At 45.2% G+C, this 23,405-nt stretch overlaps 2 protein-coding genes and 1 long non-coding RNA gene across 3 annotated transcripts; all 3 read left to right on the top strand.

Annotated features, from left to right (window-relative positions):
* Window positions 1-5,298: 5,298 nt before the first annotated feature.
* LOC125625970 (uncharacterized) lies at window positions 5,299-6,337 on the top strand. The gene is made up of 3 exons (XR_007353663.2): window positions 5,299-5,392; window positions 6,067-6,191; window positions 6,295-6,337. It is a non-coding gene; the product is annotated as an uncharacterized LOC125625970 (long non-coding RNA).
* A 3,258-nt stretch (window positions 6,338-9,595) lies between these two features.
* LOC142070040 (uncharacterized) lies at window positions 9,596-16,372 on the top strand. The gene is made up of 6 exons (XM_075123006.1): window positions 9,596-9,632; window positions 9,890-10,216; window positions 11,022-11,333; window positions 12,150-12,272; window positions 12,685-12,731; window positions 14,678-16,372. Exons 1-6 carry the CDS (start codon window positions 9,596-9,598, stop codon window positions 14,771-14,773), a joined length of 942 nt encoding a protein of 313 aa, XP_074979107.1. The 3' UTR covers window positions 14,774-16,372.
* Window positions 16,373-18,805: 2,433 nt separating this feature from the next.
* LOC142069938 (immunoglobulin kappa light chain-like) lies at window positions 18,806-22,163 on the top strand. The gene is made up of 4 exons (XM_075122754.1): window positions 18,806-19,268; window positions 20,569-20,880; window positions 21,251-21,373; window positions 21,649-22,163. Exons 1-4 carry the CDS (start codon window positions 19,052-19,054, stop codon window positions 21,663-21,665), a joined length of 669 nt encoding a protein of 222 aa, XP_074978855.1. The 5' UTR covers window positions 18,806-19,051; the 3' UTR covers window positions 21,666-22,163.
* Window positions 22,164-23,405: the final 1,242 nt, after the last annotated feature.

Here is a 23,405-nt window from a genome sequence, read left to right on the forward strand (position 1 = left end):
CTAACTAGGCATTCAGGGGTCCTCCGTTTAAATCCCTGCCCTGCCACAGGCTCTGTGTGTGATCTAGGGCTGGTCACTTACATCCCAGTGACTTTCAAAGGATTTAAGAGCTTTAGTCCCTGTTGAAAGTGGGACTTTGCCTCCCAAGTCACTTGGGGCTTTTGAACATGTTACCCCAAGTCTCTTTGGGCCTCCACTCCCCAGCTGTAAAATGGGGACAATTCCTCCCTACTCTGCAGCAGGGTGGTACTTAATAAGTACAGAGCTAGATTAAAAGAGCTTTGCTGAACTGGGGGGGGCCTAGTGCCATAGATGTGCATGGTGCAGGTACATTGTCGTTATGCCCTGTGTAAAGGTCCTGTATATCAGGGCAATCAACTCAGCTAGAATTCAGGCTATGATTTCGGCATGGTATTCATGGGATCCACAAATCTGAGGAAACTCCATGACCCCGTGCAGTGGCGGCTCCTGGCCAGCAAGGCTGGGCCAGGCTCCTACCAATGGACATTGTGACCTGGCTGGCTCACATGGTCTCAGCCTCACTCAGCTTTGGCATATCTGCCCCTCAGTTTTCTTCTAAAAAGCAGGGGACGCACCAAACCTGAGTGGCACTGTGAGCATATGGGCCAGGTCGCAATGCTTGGAGCTGGACCCAGCCCCCCGGGACAGGAGGTGCCCCTGCAGGGTGAGTGTAGGGTGGTCTCGCTCTCCAACCCCCGCATCTTTCCCCTACTCCCTCTCTTTCTTATGGCTGTTTTCCTGTATTTATGACAAATTTTCACGATAAAACCATAGCCTTAACTGTAATTGTTAAAGAAATTTAGCCAAATTGTGATGGAAGCACCTAAATCACTTAGGAGCCTAAGTCTTATTTTCAAAAATGGTTTAGGTACTTGGAAGACCAAGTACCATTGATTTATTTTTCAGCGGTATCTAGGGTTCTCAGAACCACATTTTCAAAGATATTTAGGTGCTTAAAGATCCAGGTAGGCGACTAGCAGGGTTTTCAGAATCAGTGGGAGTTAGATGCCTAAGTCATTTAGGCATGTTTGAAAATTTATCCTAAAGACTATTGCCCCCAGTCACACACAACGGATATACATTCATTTTGCATTTAATCTTCTCCAGTGCAAGTCTATTAAAATCCAAGACAAAGAAAAAGCTGTCTAATTGTTTTGATTGATATTTATTTCTACATTGTTTTATAAGAAAGCAAATTGAAACTGGTCTTAAAAAAACCACAGACTACAGGACAAAGAGCCGTGTTTGCTGCAAAGAAGCAATGGTTTAAAAAAAGATCAAAACCTGTTTGCGCAGATAATTAAACTTGCTTTTGTGGTCAGTTTCTACCCACTTATTTTGACGCTTTTGTTTTGTTTGTTCACTGAGCAAAGAGCTGGGGCGGATTTCTTCTTTTCAGTTCTATCCCCCTGCTTTTGGTTACCAAGGAAGTGTAAACTGCTCCCCCCCACCCCAATTCCTCTGTAGCCAGTGGATGGTTAGAGCAAAAGTGAAGCAGAGCAGTCGAACTAACCACAAAAACTGAAATTTACCTTTCAGCAGTGTGAAACAAATGAAATGTCATGGCACAAACCAGAGACGTTGAGAAAATATGTCAGTCGATAATTATCAACAAGACAATGTTAATAATTAGCTCTATCCAGTAGGCAGTTTTGGACTGAGACTCGGGAGAGTTGTCTCTGCTGTGGGGTGATTCTGGGCAAGTCAATGGCCCTCTCTGTTTCCCCATCTGTACAATGGGGATGATGATATTAACCTCCTTTGTAAAGCAAGTTGGATCTACTCATGATAAGATCGGAATTATTATGATTATAAATGAGGAGTGGAACAACTTGCTGCATGAAGCGTTTGCAGTGCACCCATGATGCCCCTTGGAGCCCCACAGACTCTGGGCTGACAAGGCCAGATCCCGCGTTCCTGGTGCACCCAGCACTATCTCACCCAAATCAATGGGAGTTTGGGGTGGGCAAAAATGCAGGATCTGAACTGCACAGTTTGGAGGAAGGTGACAAAGCTTGAGTTGTTCTGGAGTCTGGAAATCCAGCCACAGGGATTTCCTGGTCTCGTTTCTCAAGTGATCCACATTGTGAGCATTCAGGATTCACTTCAAGTCCTCCAAGGGCCAGATCCCCAACTAGTGTAAATCAGCATCAGTTCATTAGCTTCAGTGGAGCGATGCTGATTTACACCAGCTGAGAATCTGGTCCCAAATTACCGTTCAGTATCACGTTGTCAAGCAATAAGGCACAGCGATGGGTAAAATACTGAGGCAGCAGGGAGAAGCCCGTTTCTCAGCTGTTCATCACCCACGGCTGGGGCCACACTTCCCAGCTCCCATTTAGGGGACATCTACACTGCAGCTGGGAGGGTAGCGGCTCAATGTAGTGCACTGAAAGGTTGCGGTTTGGCCACATGACTCTGGGATTTATTACTGTACCGATTCATACATGAGCTTCTTGACATTCGGCAACGGATCCACACTGATTGTAGGAGGTAAGGAAACAATTGGATGATTAGGAAAGAAATGGAATGACAATGCTGACATATTTCATGTGCATGTTAAAATATAAAAAGATGGTTTGACTGCTTATCAAAGATTCCATTGTTAAAAGACAGACTGTTTGGAACCAAAAAAGAGCAAGTAAACAGTAATTGCTGAAAGAAGAGAAAAAAAAATATATTTTGCGCAATTAAAACTAGAAAAATAGTGAAAATGATCTCTTGAAAATGTTCTGACTTATTCCTGGTCAGGGCACACGCTAGGAATATTTTTAATCTAAGAAGAAAAGGAGTACTTGTGGCACCTTAGAGACTAACCAATTTATTTGAGCATGAGCTTTCGTGAGCTACAGCTCACTTCATCGGATGCATGCCATGGAAACTGCAGTAGACTTTATTTATACACAGAGAATATGAAAAAATACCTCCTCCCACCCCACTGTCCTGCTGGTAATAGCTTATCTAAAGTGATCATCAGGTGGGCCATTTCCAGCACAAATCCAGGTTTTCTCACCCTCCACCCCCCCACACAAATTCACTCTCCTGCTGGTGATTTTTTTCATATTTTTTTTCATGATGTTTTCATATTCTCTGTGTATAAATAAAGTCTGCTGCAGTTTCCACGGAATGCATCCGATGAAGTGAGCTGTAGCTCACGAAAACTCATGCTCAAATAAATTGGTTAGTCTCTAAGGTGCCACAAGTACTCCTTTTCTTTTTGCGAATACAGACTAACACGGCTGTTACTCTGAAACCTGTAATCTAAGAGTCATGTTTAAATGAAAGAACGTCTTGAAATTAGGAAATGTTCTTAGACTGCATCAGTTTTTAGATAGCACAGAATTTCTAAGTGCAAATATCTGTTTAGTTTGGGCGCGATTTGATTTTTCAGATTCTTCGTATTTTCTTATTTATACAACGTATTTTTCCTTTGAGCTACTTTCATCTTGTACGTTTAACCCCCTGAATCAAACTGCAGCTCAGCTGAGCCTCAGACTGAACTCTGTGCTTTCTCCTGCTCAGTTACACCAGCAGCAGTTGGGTGCTGACTCTGGCTCCATCTCCCCATGGCCTCCTCTCCCCCGGGACGGCTGATCTGGCTTGCGTGGTCCATGGAGTTTCCAACCCAGTCCAAATTTCCTGGAGTTTTTCTGGGGATCTGCAGGAACATGGGCTGATGCATTCACTGAAAGCAAAGGATGGCTCCTTCGTGTTCATAAATCACATTAGCGTCCTGGTGGACACCTGGACCAGTGGGAAGATTTTCACCTGTGATGTTAAATTCAACTCTTCTGGAAAGAGTGTTAAGAAAATTGCCAGATATATTGAAGGTGAGTCATTTTATATTCGCTTCTGGGGTAGAGGGGAGTCAGATCAATAGCTCAGTGAGGGCCTGGTCCATGACTGGGACTCCAAGGCGCTATGATGATTAGGATGGTAATTAGACATGCAAAGTGTCCATGGTCAGAGCTACTTTAATGCAATTTGCAATTAGAGAAAGTTGTGAAATGCTGGATAATGTGTAGGAGCAGGCAGATCTGCAGAGAACTTTGGGAAAGGAGGAAAGGGGAATTGCACTGCTCGCAGACAGTGATTTTCAATAGCAACTGTCATGCCAACTGTACCTGCAAAGCACCCTAAATGAGGACCAGTGTCAGAGGGAGAAGGGAACAGAGGCACTTGAGGGTGGAGAGAGCTGTTTCCTGATGAGATGTGGAGAGGTGATGAGGTGAGGAGAGACCTACAGGGAGGATTTTGTAGATGGCAGAAGGTGCAGAGAAGATTCTGATTCCTGGAGAAATCATCAGCCTAATGAAATGGGCACAACAGAGGGTGAAAGGTGCTGAAGGCTCCTGTATCCTCACTTCTCAGGGGTTAAGGCCCGTGGTGAAATGGGGATCAGGAGAGAAGAGCTGGATGTGGTGGCATCAGAACCAGAGGCGGATTAAGATTTCATGGGGCCCTGGACCAGAGCAAGTGGGGGGGCCCCTCCCCATCTCTTCTGCCTGCAGTCCTGCCCCATCTGCCTGTGACCCCGGCCACAGCCCCACCCCCCATTCTTCCTCTTCCATTGCAGCCCACCCAATTCCACCCACAGTCTGTCCCACCCAGCCTGGTGCTACTGATTGGGAGGAGGGTTGGGGCATGGGGACTTGCCCCACCCCACCCACCTGCCCAGCGCTCCCATCAGGGCATGGGGAGCCCATTTTTCTGGGAGCCCCCAATTGGCCCCCACTGGGCAACTTGACCCTTTTTACATGAGTCAGCTACTTATGTCTGGTTTTTTTTGCTTCCTCCACAGCCCCTGCCAGCAAGTGCTCACATTACATTGTGCCCCTTGCGGCTGGAGCTGGTCTGCTGCTGCTGGTGGTGTCTCTGAGCCTCGTCCGGACCCTCTGCCCTTCCATGCTAGGTAATAAACACAGCCCAGCCCAGACACTCCCCCACTGAGAGAAATCCTGCTCCCCTGCTTGCTACTGGGGACTGCAACTGTCCCGTCCAACACATGAACACGCTGCAAATGTCACAACTGCCAGCACTGATCTCCGAATGTTTGTTTTCCGAAACTTGAATTTCCTGTGTCGGAAGAACAGCTTTGTTCTCCGTGACAAAGGGAGCGATGTGGAAAGGCTTCTACTGCCCCTGGCCCAGGCACCTTGTCTATAGTTCACAAAGAGCACTAGCCTTTCTGATGAGCCTCTATCCACGTGCCATCATGGAGGTGCCCTGCGCACCCACAGCTCAGATGCACCATTAGTCAGTGAACTGCAGCTGGGGGGTGACCGTGGAAGAGGAACTTTGACTGTTGTCTTTGTTTGTTCCAGGATTCCAGCCCAGGGTCTCAGCACCCCCAGCTTCCGAGGAGCCCCAGGTACGGCTCTTTGCAAACTGTCTCTGTCTAAATCAATGTGTCTGCCTTCAACTTCATGTATTCATATATTTGGCACTTAAACTGATCATTCTGGAAGGAGAAGGTGAAAGTGAGGTTTAGCTCTTGGAGTAGCAGAAGAGGACCAAAGAGTCTTGTTAGCTTTGCTGCTAATTAACTATGGGATAGTAGGTAAAGCACTTACTGCCCTGTGACTGTTTCCCCGTATGTAAAAAGTGGATAACAAAACTTACTGTACAAGGATGATGGGAAGTTTGATGTTTCATTGGTTCTGACCTTGCCTGTTTCAGGGTTTCTGTGGAGCTGGGAACATTTTTGCCACTTAAAAGATAAAGAGCTATGAAAAATTATATTTGTAAAGCACATGAAGATTTTCCTGTGAAAGGTGTTAGGGACCTGATCCAAAGCTCACTGATTGTCCGTTTATATGGGGTTTGGATCTGACAAAGTATTGGCAGTAGCTGAGTTCTTAAATTCAAAATCCAGCGCGGGTTTCCATTCTGATAACACGCACAGTTAATAGGACAAGCAGGAGAATAAGAGATGAGAGGGAATATTTCATCAGGCTAAACTCACTTGGATGTTCAGTGCTGTCTCAGCTTGTATCTCTTCATTTCACAAGGAGGGGGCTAATTTTACTAATTGTCACCAAACAGGATGGAATCTTATACACTCATCTGGATTTTGATTTGCGGAGTCGTGACAGGAGCACGATGCAGTGATCGGCCAGAGGGAAAAGCATAAAACCCTGAATTGTCTAGTCCAGGGGAATCTGCAAGCGGTAACTGATGTCTGCTTCTCTGCTGATCTGACGTAGCAGCTGGAAGAAGGCTCTGTCTGTCTTAGTCACCTTTTTTACTTATTTTCTCTCCTTCTCTGTTTAGAAATAAAAAGTCAGAAGACCCCCACAGAGTCCAGCCTCATCAGGTGGGAAATCTCCTTTTGGGATATAAAGACATCGTGGTGTAGATGACTTTACACGTCACTTGTGTATTAGATTGGAAGCTCTTTGGGGCAGGGACTGTCTCTTTGTTCTGAGTTTGTGCTGCGCCTAGCACAACGAGGCCTGGTCCATAACTGGGGCTCCTGCGTGTTATGGTAACACAATAATTGTCATCATCATCCTCCCCCATGTGCAGAGGGACCCAGACACAGCTGAACGGCTCCAGCTTACCTGCATAGAGTGAGACCGGAGGGCAGGAGCCTGCAGAGGGGATGTGCAGTCCCAGCATACATCAGAGCTCCCAGCTTCCCTAATCTCCTTCCCCAGCGGGCACATGCTCCCTTTGCAGTAACACTACATGGACGTGCCGTGGGATTGGGAAGGGGAAGGATGGATGCGGGAGGAGCTGGGATGGAAGAGAATCTCTCCCCAGGCCAGGGCTGGAGCTGCTACCCCAGTGCTGCCTTAGCAGGCTGCTGCTTCCCCCTGGGAGCAAGATCCACAGCCCCTCTGCGCCACCTAACAATAACAACACGTTATCGGAGACTGGAGCTCTCCTGGTGCCTGAACCTGCACGCGCTGCCTGTTTGCATCACAAGATGCTGTTCAAGCTGTCGTTCGAACTGTCTCTCATTAAAAAGAGACGGCAACCCCATTGGTGATGTTTACGTTGCCTTTTTTACCTGTTCAATGCATCAAGTTCAGCTCATTGTGTAATAAGAAAAGGTGACCTCTTAAATCTTTTGGGCCAGATTCTGCTCTGTTTTCCAGTAGTGTAAATCTGGAGGAGCTCTGTTGCAGTCAGTGGAGTTACTCCAGTTTTACACCAGTATCTCTGAGAGCAGAATCTGGCCCTTTCTAGCCCATTTCGTATCTGTTTCTTTTGAAGGATGATACAACCAATGTGTTACACACCCCTTGTTACACACAAAGCTCTTCACATATGGTAAGGGCTGTTTCAAAGAGGATGGTGATCAATTGCTCTCCATGTCTGCTAAAGGCAGGACAAGAAGTTATGGGCTTAATCTGTAGCAAGGGAGATTTAGGTTAAATGTTAGGAAAATCTTTCCAACTCTAAGGGGAGTTCAGCTCTGGAACAGGCTTCCAAGGGAGGCTGTGAAATCCCCGTCACTGGAGGTTTTTAAGAACAGGCTGGATAAACACCTGTTGGGGATGATCTAGGTTTACTTGGTCCCCCCTCAGCACTGGGGGCTGGACTTGATGACTTTTCGAGGTCCCTTCTAGCCTGACGTTTCTGTGAATGCAAATAAAAATGAATGAATAAGGGCCTGAATCTGGTCCCATGCATACCCGGAGTAACCTGACCTCTCTGAAGTCAATCGGGCTGCAAAGGGGTCCGTATTTCAGTTGAAACTTAAACCTGAGGGCTGGACTGAATGGTGATTTGAACTCCCTGGCAATCCCATGAATCTTTCTGAAAGATGAGAGCAGCTGGCTCTAGTGACCTGGCCACCTTCCGATTTGGGTAATTTCAAGGGTTGGTTGGCTAGAAAATGATTTTTGGTTCAATAAAATGTTTGAGATTTTGACTTTTCGTCCCAGTTTGACACAGGAAAATTTTTCAATATCTTGAAAATTTGTGTGGGAAATCCATTTTCTGCCCCAGCCCTGGTAATTACGTGAGTGTAAAATTGCTTCTCTAGCTGCAGTTGGCTACATTGCTCCTTTTCACTTCCTGCCCTAAGCCACTGTGCAGTGCTGTGGGGCTGTCAAACAGCTGCCCCGCTCCACCCCACAGTGGATGAAGAGATTTCCATACACAGCATAAGGGCCCAATCCTGCATGGTGCTGACTCTGCTGAGGCACTTCCTGTGACATGCTGGGCACCCGCAAAACTGAGCAAAGTCCAGAGGAGTGGTGGGTGCTCAGCTGCTTTTAGGATCAGCTCCTGCCTTCAGTTCCTTAAAGCACTGCACATTATGACACATTGTCACTGGGATCCTTATGGCAGTAAATAGGGCTTTGTGCCATTGTCAATCAGTGTTATTCGGAGGGTTGTACTTACAAGAACCGGGCTAGGGAGACATTGTGCTTGAATAGCGTTATGGTTTCTATTGGTCTTATCTGTACTACCTCTGACAACATTCAGCACCTTAACAGCGAGCCTGGGGACCTGATTCTCATAGGCACAAAGCCCCTTTCCACCATGGTAACACACAGGGGCCTGGAAGTGGGTGTGAGTGTAATTTCTGCTCCTCTAAACTCCTCCTTACATTGGTGCAAAGGGGAAGCTGTGTAACTGTAAGTAATGCCCTTGGGCTAGAAATCAGGCAGAATTTTGGCCAAACTCCTGCTTCCACTTAACACTGCCTCAGTCAGGGACTGCAGGATTTAGCCCAGGTCATTCCCCAACCATGTGGGGGAGGAAGGCAGGGGAGGGTAGAAGGGAAGGAAGGAAGGACGATGGTCCCCAGCTTTAGAGAGCTGCCTGGAAGGAGTTTGTGACAGATGTATCCAGGGGAGCTGCAGCCATTCAGTACAGCCTCAGAAGTGGGGTGTGGTCTAAGGAGATGTGGCCAAGTCACCTAGAGAATCTGTTCTTTTTTGAGCCAGTTGCTCTGATCACTACCCCAGGTTGCCCTCTATTATCAGCTGTTTCACAAGGGACACTGACAGATGCACTTTACTTCCTTCTCCCCTCTTTGTGCAGCCAGACGCAGCTTTCTAACCAGCCCCGTTCAGTTCATTTTTAGCCAGTTCATTGCTAGCTCCAAGATGAGGCCCTTCACTTCAGTAGGATTGAGGCGCCTAACCCTGTTAGCCGTGTTTGAAAATCCCACTAGGTGCCTCTCTGCATCTATAAGCACCCAAATACTTCTGAAAATCTGGCCCTAAGTCTCTTGAAAAAGGGACTTGGGCACTTTTGAAAATTGTATCCTTCATTGTCTCATTTCTCACACATGCCAGAGCTTCAGTTTGATGATTTAAAATGCAATTAAAGTCTTCCAAGACAAGACTCCAGATGATTGTTTCAGGCCAGCATTGTACCACCAAGAAATATGGGATAATTATGGACTAATCTTGAATGCAGAGAAATTCTGTACCTTCTGTAGATTCTTTAACCCACCCCTCTAGTATCTATCACCACAGCACATCTCCTCAGAGGCATTCCTCACCGGAAATGACCAAGACACTGTACCCAGTCACTGCAGCAGTGCACTAGAGATCAGCCTTTGGGCTAGTGAGTCGGGATTTTCTTTTCCTTTTTTTTTTTTACAAAAATGATCTTTGCCAAGTACCTGGTTTTATCTTCTTTAGGTAAAACATCCGCATTAAGCTTTGGAATTGGGAAAACAGCCTCTTCAGTGGGACATCAGTGTTGAATATCTGATATGTTTGGAAACTTCTGCTGGATATAAATTGCATTTCCATTTAGTTGTACATAGTTATAGAAAGTTTATTTAGCAGAGCATAAATATTATCAGACTAAGTATATGCTGTTCCTGAACTAGCCAGTTTATCTACGGCAGTTGGAGACTTGATGGAAACTGACTAAAAATATTTTATTTCTCCAGTGCTAGGAGTGCAGTTATTTCTGTACCAGACTCAGCAGATCCAGTTTGTTGAAGTTAATGGCAGTGCAGAGATCCACTGTTCTTCCAAAGAAAAAATGGAAGGAGACGACATGTTTTGGTATTTGAGAAGAGAAGAAGAGAAACCCATATGCATTAAGTACTGTTTGGATAATCTAAATGTAAGTAAATTTGCTTGCAAACATGAAAGACACAGCTCGACACTGGAAATCAACAACGTCCAAAAGAATGAGACTGGCGTTTACTACTGTGCATTTATATACACTAGCTACCTGATTTTTGGAAATGGATCCACACTGATTGTTGGAGGTAAGATACCATAGCTTGTTTAAGGAGACTAATGATTGCTTGACAAAACATATTTCATGTTCCTATTAAAATGTAACAAGATACCATAGCTACTGAGGAACAGTTAAAAGAAAAGCTTACTTTAGACCATAAAGATCAGCTGAACATTAAATGCTATGGACAGAGAAGGAGCATATTAGGTGTATATTTCATAACTAGAAAACTTCACATTTGAAAAAGTTGAAAATAAACCTTCGCAGTTTCTCTGTGACTATTCAAGGCACTTAGGTTGGCAATATTTCTAGCCTAAGAGCCATGACTGCATGAAACAATATTTGGAGTTAATGAAATGGTCTTAAGAGTGCATCTCTTTATAAAATTGCACATAATTTTCTTTCAGCAGGTGTGGATATTTATTGCGCTATTTCCTAGTTGGTGTTGGCATGGTGATTTAATACTTCCTTCTTCAACAGATTTTTTTAAAATTAATGTCTTAGTGAAAGATTTATCCACTCATCTTGTAGCTGTGTTGGTCCTAAGATATATAATAGAGACAAGGTGGGTGAGATAAAATATTTTATTGGACAAGCTTTTGAACTTACACAGAGCTCTCCTGTAGATCTGGGAAATTACACTGTGAATGTATTTCCCAGACCTGAAGAAGAGCTCTGTGGAAGCTTGAAAGCTTGTCTCTCTCACCAACAGAAGTTGGTCCCATGAAAGATTTTACCTCACCCACCTTGTGTCTGAGTGAAAGGTTAACATCTTTAATCAGACTGCAGTTCATCTGACTATCACACTGAATTCGCCACCTCCTTTTGCTCAGACAGTTATACAAACAGCAGCTGGGTGATGCTTCTGGTCCCATTTCCACATGGTAGTCAAGTCACTGGGACAGCAAATCTGGCCTGTGTGATCCATGGAGTGTCCAACCCAGTCCATGTTTCCTGGAGTGTTTCTGGGGAGCTGCAGGAACAGGGGCTGATGCGCTCATTGAAAGCAAAGGATGGATTGTTAACACTCATAAATCACATCAGTGTCCCCATGGACACCTGGACCAGTGGGAAGATTTTCATGTGTGAAGTCAAATTCAACTCTTCTGGCAAGAGTGTGAAGAAAAGCACCAGGTATCCTGCAGGTGAGTGATATTATATTTGAGGCAAAGGGAGACTCAGATGTGAAATAGGTGTCAAGTGGCCATACTCAGAGCAACTTCTACATGACTTTCCATTACAGAAAGCTGGAATAGTCTATGTCCTATTAGTTAGAATTTCTCTAGAGAATTTGGGGAAAGGAAACGAGACATTACAGGGATCACAAGACAATTTAGTTGTGACCTTTAGGGCAGCTTTCACCCAGATTGTAGATATGAATCCCTGTAAAGAGTTAAATAATAAATGAAGGGGAATTAAGAGACATTTGAGAAGACATGCTCTCCAATGAGATATGCAAAGTGATGGAGAGGCAATGAGATGAGGAGAGACCTATAGAGAGGATTTTGTAGACATGCAGAGAATTTTGGGAAAGGAGACGAGGAATTGCATTGTTCAGAAGACAGTAACTTCCTATGGAAACTTTCACACCAACAGTACCTGTAAAGCACCCTACCGAGTTAAACGATGACCAATATCAGAGGGAGAAGGGTACAGAGGTACTTGAGGGTGCAGAGAGCTGTTTTCTGGTGGGATGTGGAGAGGCGATGAGGTGAGGCGAGATCTACAGGGAGGATTTTGTAGATGGCAGAAGGTGCAGAGAAGATTCTGATTACAGGAGAAATCATCGGCCTAATGAAAAGGGCACAACAGACAGAGGCTGAAAGGTGCTGAAGGCTCCTGTATCCTCACTCCTTGGGGGTTAAGGTCTATGGTGAAATGGGGATCAGGAGAGAAGAGCTGGATGTGGGGGCATCACGGACCCTCTTTGCTGAAGTCATACACGTGTGTCTCTTTTTTAGCTTCCTCCACAGCCCCTGCCAGGGAGTGCTCACATTACATTGTGCCCCTTGCGGCTGGAGCTGGTCTGTTGCTGCTGGTGGTGTCTCTGAGCCTCGTCTGGACCCTCTGCCCTTCCACGCTAGGTAATAAACACAGCCCAGCCTAGACACTCCCCCACGGAGAGAAATCCTGCTCCCCTGCTTGCTACTGGGGACTGCAACTGTCCCGTCCAACACACGAACACGCTGCAAATGTCACAACTGCCAGCACTGATCTCCGAATGTTTGTTTTCTGCATCTTGAATGTCCTGTGTCGGGAGAACGGCTTTGTTCTCCATGACAAAGGGAGCGATGTAGAAAGGCTTCTACTGCCCCTGGCCCTGGCAGCTTGTTTATAGCTCACAAAGACACTAGCCTGTCTGACGAGCCTCGCTCCATTTGCCATGCATGGAGGTGCCCTGCGCACCCACAGCTCGGATGCACCACTCATCAGTGAACTGCAGCTGGGGGGTGACCGTGGAAGAGGAACTTTGACTGTTGTCTTTGTTTGTTCCAGGATTCCAGCCCAGGGTCTCAGCACCCCCAGCTTCCGAGCAGCCCCAGGTAGGGCTCTTTGCAAACTGTCTGTGTCTAAGTCAATGTGTCTGTCTCAGGCATTTCTAATCCATATATTTGGCACTTAAATTGATTGTTCTGGAAGGAGAAGATGAAAGTGAGATCTAGCTATCGAAAAAAGAACAGGAGGACTTGTGGCACCTCAGAGACTAACCAATTTATTTGAGCATAAGCTTTCGTGAGCTACAGCTCACTTCATCGGATGCACACTGTGGAAAGTGTAGAAGATCTTTTTATACACACAAAGCATGAAAAAATACCTCCTCCCACCCCACTCTCCTGCTGGTAATAGCTTATCTAAAGTGACCACTCTCCTTACAATGTGTATGATAATCAAGTTGGGCCATTTCCAGCACAAATCCAGGGTTTAACAAGAACGTCTGAGGACGGTGGTGGGGGGGTGGGGGGGAGGTAGGCAAAAACAAGGAGAAATAGGTTACCTTGCTTAATGACTTAGCCATTCCCAGTCTCTATTCAAGCCTAAGTTAATTGTATCCAATTTGCAAATGAATTCCAATTCAACAGTTTCTCGCTGGAGTCTGGATTTGAAGTTTTTTTGTTGTAATATCGCAACTTTCATGTCTGTAATCGCGTGACCAGAGAGATTGAAGTGTTCTCCGACTGGTTTATGAATGTTATAATTCTTGACATCTGATTTGTGTCCATTTATTCTTTTACGTAGAGACTGTCCACTTTGACCAATGTACATGGCAGAGGGGCATTGCTGGCACATGATGGCATATATCACATTGGTGGATGTGCAGGTGAACGAGCCTCTGGTAGTGTGGCTGATGTTATTAGGCCCTGTGATGGTGTCCCCTGAACAGATATGTGGGCACAGTTGGCAACGGGCTTTGTTGCAAGGATAGGTTCCTGGGTAAGTGGTTCTGTTGTGTGAGAAACTGTTGAATTGGAATTCATTTGCAAATTGGATACAATTAACTTAGGCTTGAATAGAGACTGGGAGTGGCTAAGTCATTAAGCAAGGTAACCTATTTCCCCTTGTTTTTTCCTACCCCCCCCCCCGATGTTCTTGTTAAACCCTGGATTTGTGCTGGAAATGGCCCAACTTGATTATCATACACATTGTGAGGAGAGTGATCACTTTAGATAAGCTATTACCAGCAGGAAAGTGGGGTAGGGGGAGGTATTTTTTCATGCTTTGTGTGTATAAAAAGATCTTCTACACTTTCCACAGTATGCATCCAATGAAGTGAGCTGTAGCTCACGAAAGCTTATGCTCAAATAAATTGGTTAGTCTCTAAGGTGCCACAAGTACTCCTTTTCTTTTTGCGAATACAGACTAACATGGCTGTTACTCTGAAACCTAGCTATTGAAGTAGCTGAAGGAGAGCACGGAGTCTTACAGTATGTTAGTAGCAAAGTTATCTGTGGGATAGTGGGCAAGTCACTTAGTGCTCTGTGACTCAGTTTCCCCCTACATAAATAGTGGATAACAAGACTTATGATATCAGAGTGGTAGCCATGTTAGTCTGAATCTGTAAAGGCAACAGAGTCCTGTGGCACCTAAAAGACTAACAGATGTATTGGAGGGTTTTTGTGTGTAGCTGGAAACATTTTTGGCACTTAGAATTTCTTACATCACTTTATCTTATATTTGTAAGGCACATGAAGATTTTCCAGTGACAGGTGCTGTGGGCCTGATCCAAAGCTCAGTGACCTCAATAGGACACTGTCCATTGACATGGGGTTTGGATCTGGCAGAATGTTGTCAGTAGCTCAGTTCTTAAAGTCAGAATCCAACGCTGGTTTCCATTCTGATAACATGCACCATTTACAGGACAAGCAGGAGAATCAGAGATGAGAGGGAATTTTTCATCAGGCTAAACTCACATGGATGTCTGGTTCTGTCTCAGCTTGTGTCCCTTCATTTTACAAGGTGGGGGCTAATTTTACTAACTGTCACCAAACAGGGTGGAATCTTATACGCTCATCTGGATTTCGATTCACGGAATCGCGACGGGCGCAGGATGCAGCCATCAGCCAGAGGAAAAGGTGTAAAACCCTGAACTGTCTCGTGCAGGGGAATCCGCACGTGGGAACTGATGGCTGGTTCTCTGCTGATTGGACATAGACAGAGCCTTCTTCCAGCTGGATATCTCAGTCTATTTTCTTTTTTATTTTCTCCACTTATGTTTCAAATATAAAGGTCAGAAGATCCCCAAAGAGAATCTCCTTTTGGGATATAAAGGCACATGGTGTAGATGATTTTACATGTCACTTATGTATTAGATTGGAAGCTCTTTGGGGCAAGGACTGTCTTTTTGTTCTGTGTTTGTGCAGCGCCGAGCACCAGGGGGCCTGATCCATAACTGGGGCTCCTGGGTGGTATGATAATACAATCATTATCATCCTCCTCCTCCTCCCCTCATCTGCAGAGAGACCCGGACACAGCTGAACGGCTGCAGCTTCCCGGCACAAAGAGTGAGGCTGGACGGCAGGAGGCTGCAGAGGGGACATGCAGCCCCTGTATACGCCGCAGCTCCCAGCTGATCCTCAGCAGGCTCGTGCTCACGTTACCTGGACATGCAATGGGATTCTGAAGGGGAATGATGGATGCGGGAGAAGCTCTGAGTGATGGGAATCTCTCCCCAGGCCAGTGCTGGAGCTGCTAACACAGTGTCCCTTCTAGAGACTGCTGCTTTTCCCCATGGGCAAGATCCACAGGCCCCCATGTGCCAGCCCTTCTGCACCATCTAACAAAGACAACACCTTTGCAATGACTAGAGCTCTCCTGGTGCCTGAACCTGCACATCACAGCTTCTTGTTCTTCAAGCTGTCGTTCTGTCACTCATTGAAAAGGGCCGGCAACCCCACTTGTGATGTTTGTGTTGCCTCTTTTACCTGTTCAATGCATCAATCTCAGCATATTGTGTAATAAGGAAGGTGATCTCTTAAATCCTTTGGGCCCAATTCTGCTCTGGTTTGCAGCAGTGTAAATCTGGAGGAGATCTGTTGCAGTCAGTGAGTTACTCTGGATTTACACCTGTACCTTTGAGAGCAGAATCCAGCACTTTCTATCCCACTTAGCATCTGTGTTTCTTTTAAAGGATGATACAACCAATGTGCTACACACCACTTGTTACACACACTTCACATATGCTAAGGGCTGTTTCAAAGAGGACGGTGATCAATAGTTCTCCATGCCCATCAGAGGAAGGACAAAAAGCAATGGGCTTAATCTGCAGCAAGGGAAATTTAGGTGAGATACTAGGAAAATCTTTCTAACTCCAAGGTTAGTTCAGCTCAGGATCAGGTGTCCAAGGGAGGTTGTGGAATCCCTGTCATTGGAGGTTTTTAAGAACAGGTTTGACAAACACCTGTCAAGGGTGGTCCAGGTTTACTTGGCACTGCCTCAGCATAGGGGGCTGGACTTGAAGGTTTTTTGAGGTCCCTTCCAACCTGACATTTCTATGATTCTATGAGTGCCAATAAAAAATGAATGACTCACGGTCTGAATCTGGTCCTATATTACCCTGAGTACTGAACCCACCGGGGCTGCAGGAGGGCCCAGATTTCCATTGAAACTTAAACCTGAGGGCTGGACTGAATGGTGACTTGAACTCCCTGGCAATCCCATGATGCTTTCTGCAAGACGAGAGCAGCTGGCTCTGGTGCCTTGGTTCCCTTCCCAGGTGGGTAATTACTAGGCCTGCTTGGCAGTTTTTAGAAGAAACATTTCTATAGCAGAAAATTCTAATTCAATGAAATGGGAAATTTTTGTGGGAAAAGGGTTGGTTTTGATAAAGATATTTTACTTGGAAAAAAGGTTTTTCAAAATTGTTGAAATGTTTCATTTTGATATTTTACAGAATGAAAAATTCCAGTTTTCCCAGTTTCCAATGACTTCTTGCTTCGAAATTTAAGCTAATTATAGTTGAAATTTTATAAATCATTTCATATACTCAAAATTGAAAGGATTCATTTCATAACTGTGAAAAGAAAATGCCCCCATTCATCCAAACCAAAAATTATTTTTGGATATTTGGTTCAAGAAAATTGAGATTTTGACTTTTCATCCCAATTCGAGATGGGAACATTTTTCGGTATCTTAAAATTTGTGTGGGGTGGGAAATCCATTTTCTGCCCAGGCCTGGTAATTACAAGAGTGTAAAATTGCTCCTGTCGCTGCAGTTGGCTACATTGCTCCTTTCCACTTCCTGCCCTAAGCCACTGCGCAGGGCTGCTGTGGGGCTGTCAAACAGCTGCCCCGCTCCACCCCCACCGTGCATGAAGAGATTTCTATACACAGCATAAGGGCCCAATCCTGCTGAGGCACCTACTGTGACATGCTGGGCACCTGCCACACTCTGCAGAGTCAAGGGGAGAGGTGGGTGCTCAGCTGCTTTTATGCTCAGCACCTACGTTCAGTTCCTTAAAGCACTGTACGTTGTAAAACATTGCACTGGGATTCCTAGAGCAGTAAATAGGGCTTTGTACTGTTGTCAGTCAGTGTTACTGGGAGGGTGATAACAGGCCCTTACAGGAACTGGGCTGGGCAGACATTGTGCTCGAATAGCGTTATGATTTCCATGGTCTTATCTGTATGACCACTGACAACATGCAGACTATTAACAGTGACCCTGGGGACCGGATTCTCATTTGCACTAAGCCCCTTTCCACCATGATAACACACAGGGGCCTGGAAGTGGGTGTCAGTGTAATTTCTGCTCCTCTAAACTCCTCCTTACGTTGGTGCAAAGGGGAAGCTGTGTAATTGTGAGTAATGCCGTTGGGCTAGAAATCAGGCAGAATCTTGGCCAGTCCAGCCATCCTTTGTCAGCCAAACTCCTGCTTCCACTTCACACTGCCTCAGTCAGGGACTGCAGGATTTAGCCCAGGTCGCTCCCCAGCCATGGGCGGGAGGAAGGCAGGGGAGGGTAGAAGGGAAGGAAGGAAGGACGATGGTCCCCAGCTTTAGAGAGCTGCCTGGAAGGAGTTTGTGACAGATGGATCCAGGGGAGCTGCAGCCATTCAGTGCAGCCTCAGAAGTGGGGTGTGGTCTAAGGAGATGCTATCAAAGCACCTAGGGAAATCTGGTCTTTTCTGAACAAATGGCTCTCCTCACTAGCCCATGTTGCCCTCTATTGCCCACTGTTTCAGAAGGGTCACTGACAGATACGCTTTAATTCTTTCTGCATACTCTGTAAAGCCAGATGCAGCTCTCTAACCAGCCTCGTTCTGTTCATTTTTAGCCAATCCATTGCTAGATCCAAAGGGAGGCATGTGAGGTGTTTAGCTTCCATTGACTTCTGAAGCAGTGAGGCCCCTGACCCACTTAGCTATGTTTGTAAATCCCACTAGGTGCCTCTCTGTTTCTCAAACATGTCGGAGCTTTTAGTTTGATGATTAAAGGTGTAATTTAAGGCCTCAGTTTGATGATTAAAGGTGCAATTTAAATCCGCCAAGATGAGACTCCAAAAGTTCATTACAGGTCAGTGTTGTAGCACCAAGAAATATGATACAATAATGGACCAAACGTGGAAGGCTGGGGAGAGACTTAGGTTGGGGCTGTCAAAAGAACTAAGTGATTGAGGAGCATTCTCCTTTGAAAGTCAATGGGACTTGTGCTCCAAAATCATGTGGGTTTGTTTACATAGATCATCCATGTTCTGGATGTTAAAATTATTCTAAATCATTATAGTACACCTCTGTGCCATTGGAATGCACAGAAATTTTACAAGAAATGTTGTACTCTCTGTAGATTCTTTAACCCACCCCTCTAGTATCTATCAGCACAGCACATCCTCCTTGGAGGCGTTCCTCACTGGAAATGACCAAGACACTGTACCCAGTCACCGCAGCAGTGCACTAGGCATCAGCCTTTGGGCCTATGAGTCAGGATTTTATTTTAATTTTTTTATGAAAATGATCTTTGCCGAATATCTTGTTTTATCTTCCCTAGGTAAAATGTTTGTATTAAAATTTGGAATTGAGAAAACAGCCTTCTTTAATAGGACATCAGTGTTGAATATATATGATAGTTTGGAGACTTTTGCTGGATTTTAATTGTATTTCCATTCACTTGTACAAAGTTATACCTGGGTTTTTTAGCATTTAGGCTGCAGAGCATAGATATTATCAGATTTAGTAAATTCTATTGCTGAGCTATCCATTCCATCTGTGGCAGTTGGAGACCTGATGGAAACTGACTATGACGATATTTTATTTCTCCAGTGCTAGGAGTGCAGTTATTTCTGCACCAGACTCAGCGGATCCAGTTTGTTGAAGTTAGTGACACTGCAAAGATCCACTGTTATTCCACAGAAAAATTGGAAGAAAGTAGAATGTTTTGGTATTTGAGAAGAGAAGGAGAGAAACCCATATACATTAAGCGCTGTTTGGATGATCAAAATGTAAGTAAATTTGCTTGCAAACATGAGACACACAGCTCGACACTGGAAATCCGCAGTATCCAAAAGACTGAGTCTGGCATTTACTACTGTGCATTTGAATACAGCAGCTACCTGATTTTTGGGAATGGATCCACGCTGATTGTTGGAGGTAAGGAACCATAGCTTGTTTAAGGAAATTAATAACTGATTGACAAAGCATATTTCATGTTCCCAGAGCCGGATTTAGGGGGCAGGTGATCCAAGTGATCCCTTGAGATGCTGGGCTCGGAGGGCGTCAGGCTCAGAGTGCTGTTTTTGCAGTTTGCGAGGGCAAAGGCGAGAAAAGTGACCTTTTGCACAGAAGGACGAGGGTTAACATTCTTAGGCTGTCACCTACTGTGACACTAATTAATAGTGGTCACCCAGTGTTGGTGCACAGTTCAATTTCTTGATGTAAGTACATTTGTTATTTTTAAAATTAAAAAGATTCTAGAAGCTCAGAGGAAACGTATTTTTTTATTTGCTTATATAGGGCATGAATCAATACAGATTTACGGATCCTAGCATGCAAATTTATCGGCTTATATGACAGGGATAAATCATGCATGCAAAGTTGTGAAATGGGCTACAAATGCAATAAAAAAATAAGGTATTCAAAAGTTTAAAAAATGGAGAGGTGGGGCACTCCTCGCCTCGCGGGCCCTTTTGTCTAGGGCTAGCCTTGCATGTTTCCAGTAAAATGTAATTATATACCATAGCTATTGATAAAGGGCTAAAGGGAAAGCATACTTTAAAACAAAAAGATCAGCTAAACATTAAATGCTATGAGTACAGAAGGAATATCATACACATATATTTTATATCCAAAAGGTAAAAACTTGAAAGTGCCGGAAAAAAACTATTGAAGTTACTCTGTGACTGTTCAGGGCACCTAGGAGGGGAATATTTCCAACCTAAGAGCCATGACTGCATGAAATTATATTTCAATTTAATGAAAAGTTCTCAAGAGTGTATTTCTTGATAAAAGAGCACACAATTTCCATTCTGGCTAATGTAAGTATATATTATGCTATATTCCAGTTTAGTCTTGGCGCGGTGATTTCATATTTCCTTCTTCTTCAAGAGATTTTTTTCTTTGAATTAATGTCTTAGTGAAAGATTAACATCTTTAGTCAGACTGCAGCTTCTTTGATTATCATACTGAATTCTCCTGTTGGTGTGAGAGACAAGCTTTTGAACTTACACAGAGCTCTCCTGCAGATCTGGGAAATTACACTCTAAATTTATTTCCCAGACCTGTAGAAGAGCTCTGTGGAAGCTTGAAAGCTTGTCTCTCTCACCAACAAAAGTTGGTCCAATAAAAGATTTTACCTCACGCACCTTGCGTCTGAGTGAAAGGTTAACATTTTTAATCAGACTGCAGCTCATCTGACTATCACACTGAATTTGCCACACCTCCTTTTGCTCAGACAGTTATACCAAGAGCAGCTGGGTGATGCTTCTGGTCCCATTTCCACATGGCAGTCAAGTCACTGGGACAGCTAATCTGGCCTGTGTGATCCATGGAGTGTCCAGCCCAGTCCATGTTTCCTGTAGTGTTTCTGGGGAGCTGCAGGAACAGGGTCTGACACGCTCACTGAAAGCAAAGGATGGATCTTTAACCCTCATAAATCATATCAGCATCCCCATGGACACCTGGACCAGTGGGAAGAATTTCACCTGTGAAATCAAATTCAACTCTTCCGGCAGCAGTGTGAAGAAAAATACCGGGTATCCTGCAGGTGAGTGATGATATTTGAGGCTAATGGAGACTCTGATGTTAAATCGGTGTCAAGTGGGCACAATCTGAGTTGCTTCTACGTAACTTTCCATCCCAGAAAGCTGGAATATTTTATGTCATAATTAAAAGTAAGCAGATGTGCAGATTATTTGGGGAAAGCTAAACTGAGACATTAAAAGGACCCCAAGACATTATAGCTCAGATTTCTAGAGCAGCTTTCACACAGATTGTACCTATAGAGCACTGTAAAGAATTAAGTAACAACTACTGGGGAGAGGTGAATACAGAGCCGGGATTGGAAGTTAAAACCAGAGGGTTTAATGAAAAAGTTCAAAAAAGATTCTCACCTCCTGACCGTCCACTGGTGTCAGCTTCCTCCACAGCCCATCCCAGCGGGTGTGCGTCACAGACGGTGCGCTATGCCGTGGCCATGTTCCTGGGGGTGTTGCTGGTGTCCCTGAGCCTGGCCTGGAGTCACTGCTGTTCTAATCCAGGTAATCAGCACACTACAGTCCGTCCCAGATGTGGAGACGTAGCAGCAGCCCTATTAATAGTGGGGCTGATTTCCCACAAAATAATTGAAAACAGTTCTCTCAGTTCCTTCTGTTTGTCCCCACTGAGCATTTATTTCTTCCTACATTAATGTAACTCAGCAACGCTTCGGTAGCAACGAGTGCTGTATTCAGCCAGGCGCGGTGCTTGGAACCGCCTGTGCATCTGATGCCTGAATATTCTATTTCTATCACTCATCATTTGCTTTATCACACAGGGCAAACTTCTGCCTGAAATAAGCAGGTTTAACTCCCATGGCTGGGCAAATTCCGTTGGGATGGAACCAGTGATGTAAATTACACAGCAGAGGCCTGGTTAGCCCATCAGTTATAAATGGACAACTCCCATTGAAGTGGCAGGATAATCTGGGCCTGGGTTTAAATTGATCAGAAAACAGCTGTAAGGGGTGAAGAAAAATTTTAATTTCCTCTAATGAGCCATTGACTGGGTCTTCAAAACGAATGAATTTAGGATGCAGATGGTTCCAATGCCCCAGTAATTCTGCTAAACCTGGATTTGGCCTTTTCTGACTCATATGGAAATTCAGCAAAAGAACGAAAGCCTCAGAGGATGAATTGGGTACATGAAAAACCGTCTCAATCCTAAACTCCTTTTTCAACCAACTGCTGGACTTTTAAAGGAAGATTCCCATGATTGTTTCAGTGCTGATGATGTGCACTGTTTGGAAAGTGGAATTTTAAATAAAGCTTAACAATCTGTTTTTAAATGTAACTGATTGTTGTGTCCAACTGCATCAAAGTTTGGCTAATTAACCTTGCGTGGAGGTGTCTAATGTTGCTAAATGTTGTCAAACCAGGGTCAACCGCTTATGCCCAACTGGAGTTTGATTCAAGGAATCACAACCAGAGCACAGAGCAGCGACCAGTGAAAGGGAAAAGGGGGAAATCGTAGCCCAGACGGGGATCTAAGCTGGACACTCACAGCTGTTTCACTGCTCATCTCAATGACAGGACCATCCTGTAAGGTGTTGACTTTCTGTAAAAGCTGTTAGTTTGTTTTTACTGCTTCTTACTGCTCTTCACTGCTGCTGCATGTGGCTCAGTTCCACACTGTATCTGAAGATTAACCCACTTGCCCACCTGGCCTATACGGAGCAGGAAGTCACAAAAAGAACTAGACCCTTGAAGGTGGGAGATTTCCTAGTGTGATATGAAGGACATTGTCCTGCAGGTATCATGGCAACATTTTGGTGTGTTTCTGGACAAATTCCACCCCTCTGTGGGTGCAGAGGGTCCCAGACCGCAGGAGCAGTGCGGTGTCACTTCATAAAGGGGGGCGGGATTGCAGGAGCCTGCGTGTAACTTACGCGCTCCCTGTACGCCCCAGAGATTGGCTCTCTGCTCAGTGTGGCCCAAGGGAGAGGGATGGGGTTAGCAGGGAGTGAATCCACCACTACACCAACCCTCTAGACAACAGCCCCTGTGGAGCTGGGGCACAAGGGCCACAGAGTCCCTGCTCCAGCCCTGCTGTTGGGGTAGCAGCCGTGGAGTGGCTCCACCGCCGTTCTGGGACCTGTGAAGGAGACGATTCTTCCCCTCTTCCGCCCTAGAGATCCCAAACTCAGTTACACAGGCTGGGCACTGGTAAGAGGAGGTGGGGCTCAGGGCCTGCCTTACTCACACAGGCAGTCGCCGTGAACTCAGCTACTCTCATGTCTAAGCCGAGCCCTTGGTGGTTTTGAAAGGGGAGGTGGGAGGTTGATACCCACGAGAAATTGAATCTCCCCCCGACTGGGCTTGGGACTCAGGTGTGTTACCGGTCACAAAAGCTGGACCAGAAAAACCCAGATGCAGAACCAGCCTTTGCCCCCTGACACGCACAGCAGGTGGAAGGGGCAGAACCAGACAGAAGTGACACTTTCCAGCTGGGTGGAGGCTGCTTTTGGATAAAAGCGCTAAATAAAAAAAACCTTAATAATAATTAACGTTTTTTGTTCTACAAATAAAAGCACAC

This window comes from Caretta caretta, chromosome 24 (genome assembly GCF_965140235.1).
Source record: "Caretta caretta isolate rCarCar2 chromosome 24, rCarCar1.hap1, whole genome shotgun sequence".
NCBI classification, from domain to species: domain Eukaryota; kingdom Metazoa; phylum Chordata; order Testudines; family Cheloniidae; genus Caretta; species Caretta caretta.

What these genes read in the sequence shown, in the direction of transcription:
- LOC142070040 (XM_075123006.1), top strand. Translation starts at nt 9,596, where the DNA reads ATGATCTTTGCCAAGTACCTGGTTTTATCTTCTTTAG. An exon ending in ATCCACACTGATTGTTGGAG is followed by an intron (nt 10,217 to 11,021) that starts GTAAGATACCAT and finishes CCTTTTGCTCAG; the next exon opens with ACAGTTATACAAACAGCAGC. An exon ending in CCTCTGCCCTTCCACGCTAG is followed by an intron (nt 12,273 to 12,684) that starts GTAATAAACACA and finishes TGTTTGTTCCAG; the next exon opens with GATTCCAGCCCAGGGTCTCA.
- LOC142069938 (XM_075122754.1), top strand. Translation starts at nt 19,052, where the DNA reads ATGTTTTGGTATTTGAGAAGAGAAGGAGAGAAACCCATATACATTAAG. An exon ending in ATCCACGCTGATTGTTGGAG is followed by an intron (nt 19,269 to 20,568) that starts GTAAGGAACCAT and finishes CCTTTTGCTCAG; the next exon opens with ACAGTTATACCAAGAGCAGC. An exon ending in AAATACCGGGTATCCTGCAG is followed by an intron (nt 20,881 to 21,250) that starts GTGAGTGATGAT and finishes CACTGGTGTCAG; the next exon opens with CTTCCTCCACAGCCCATCCC.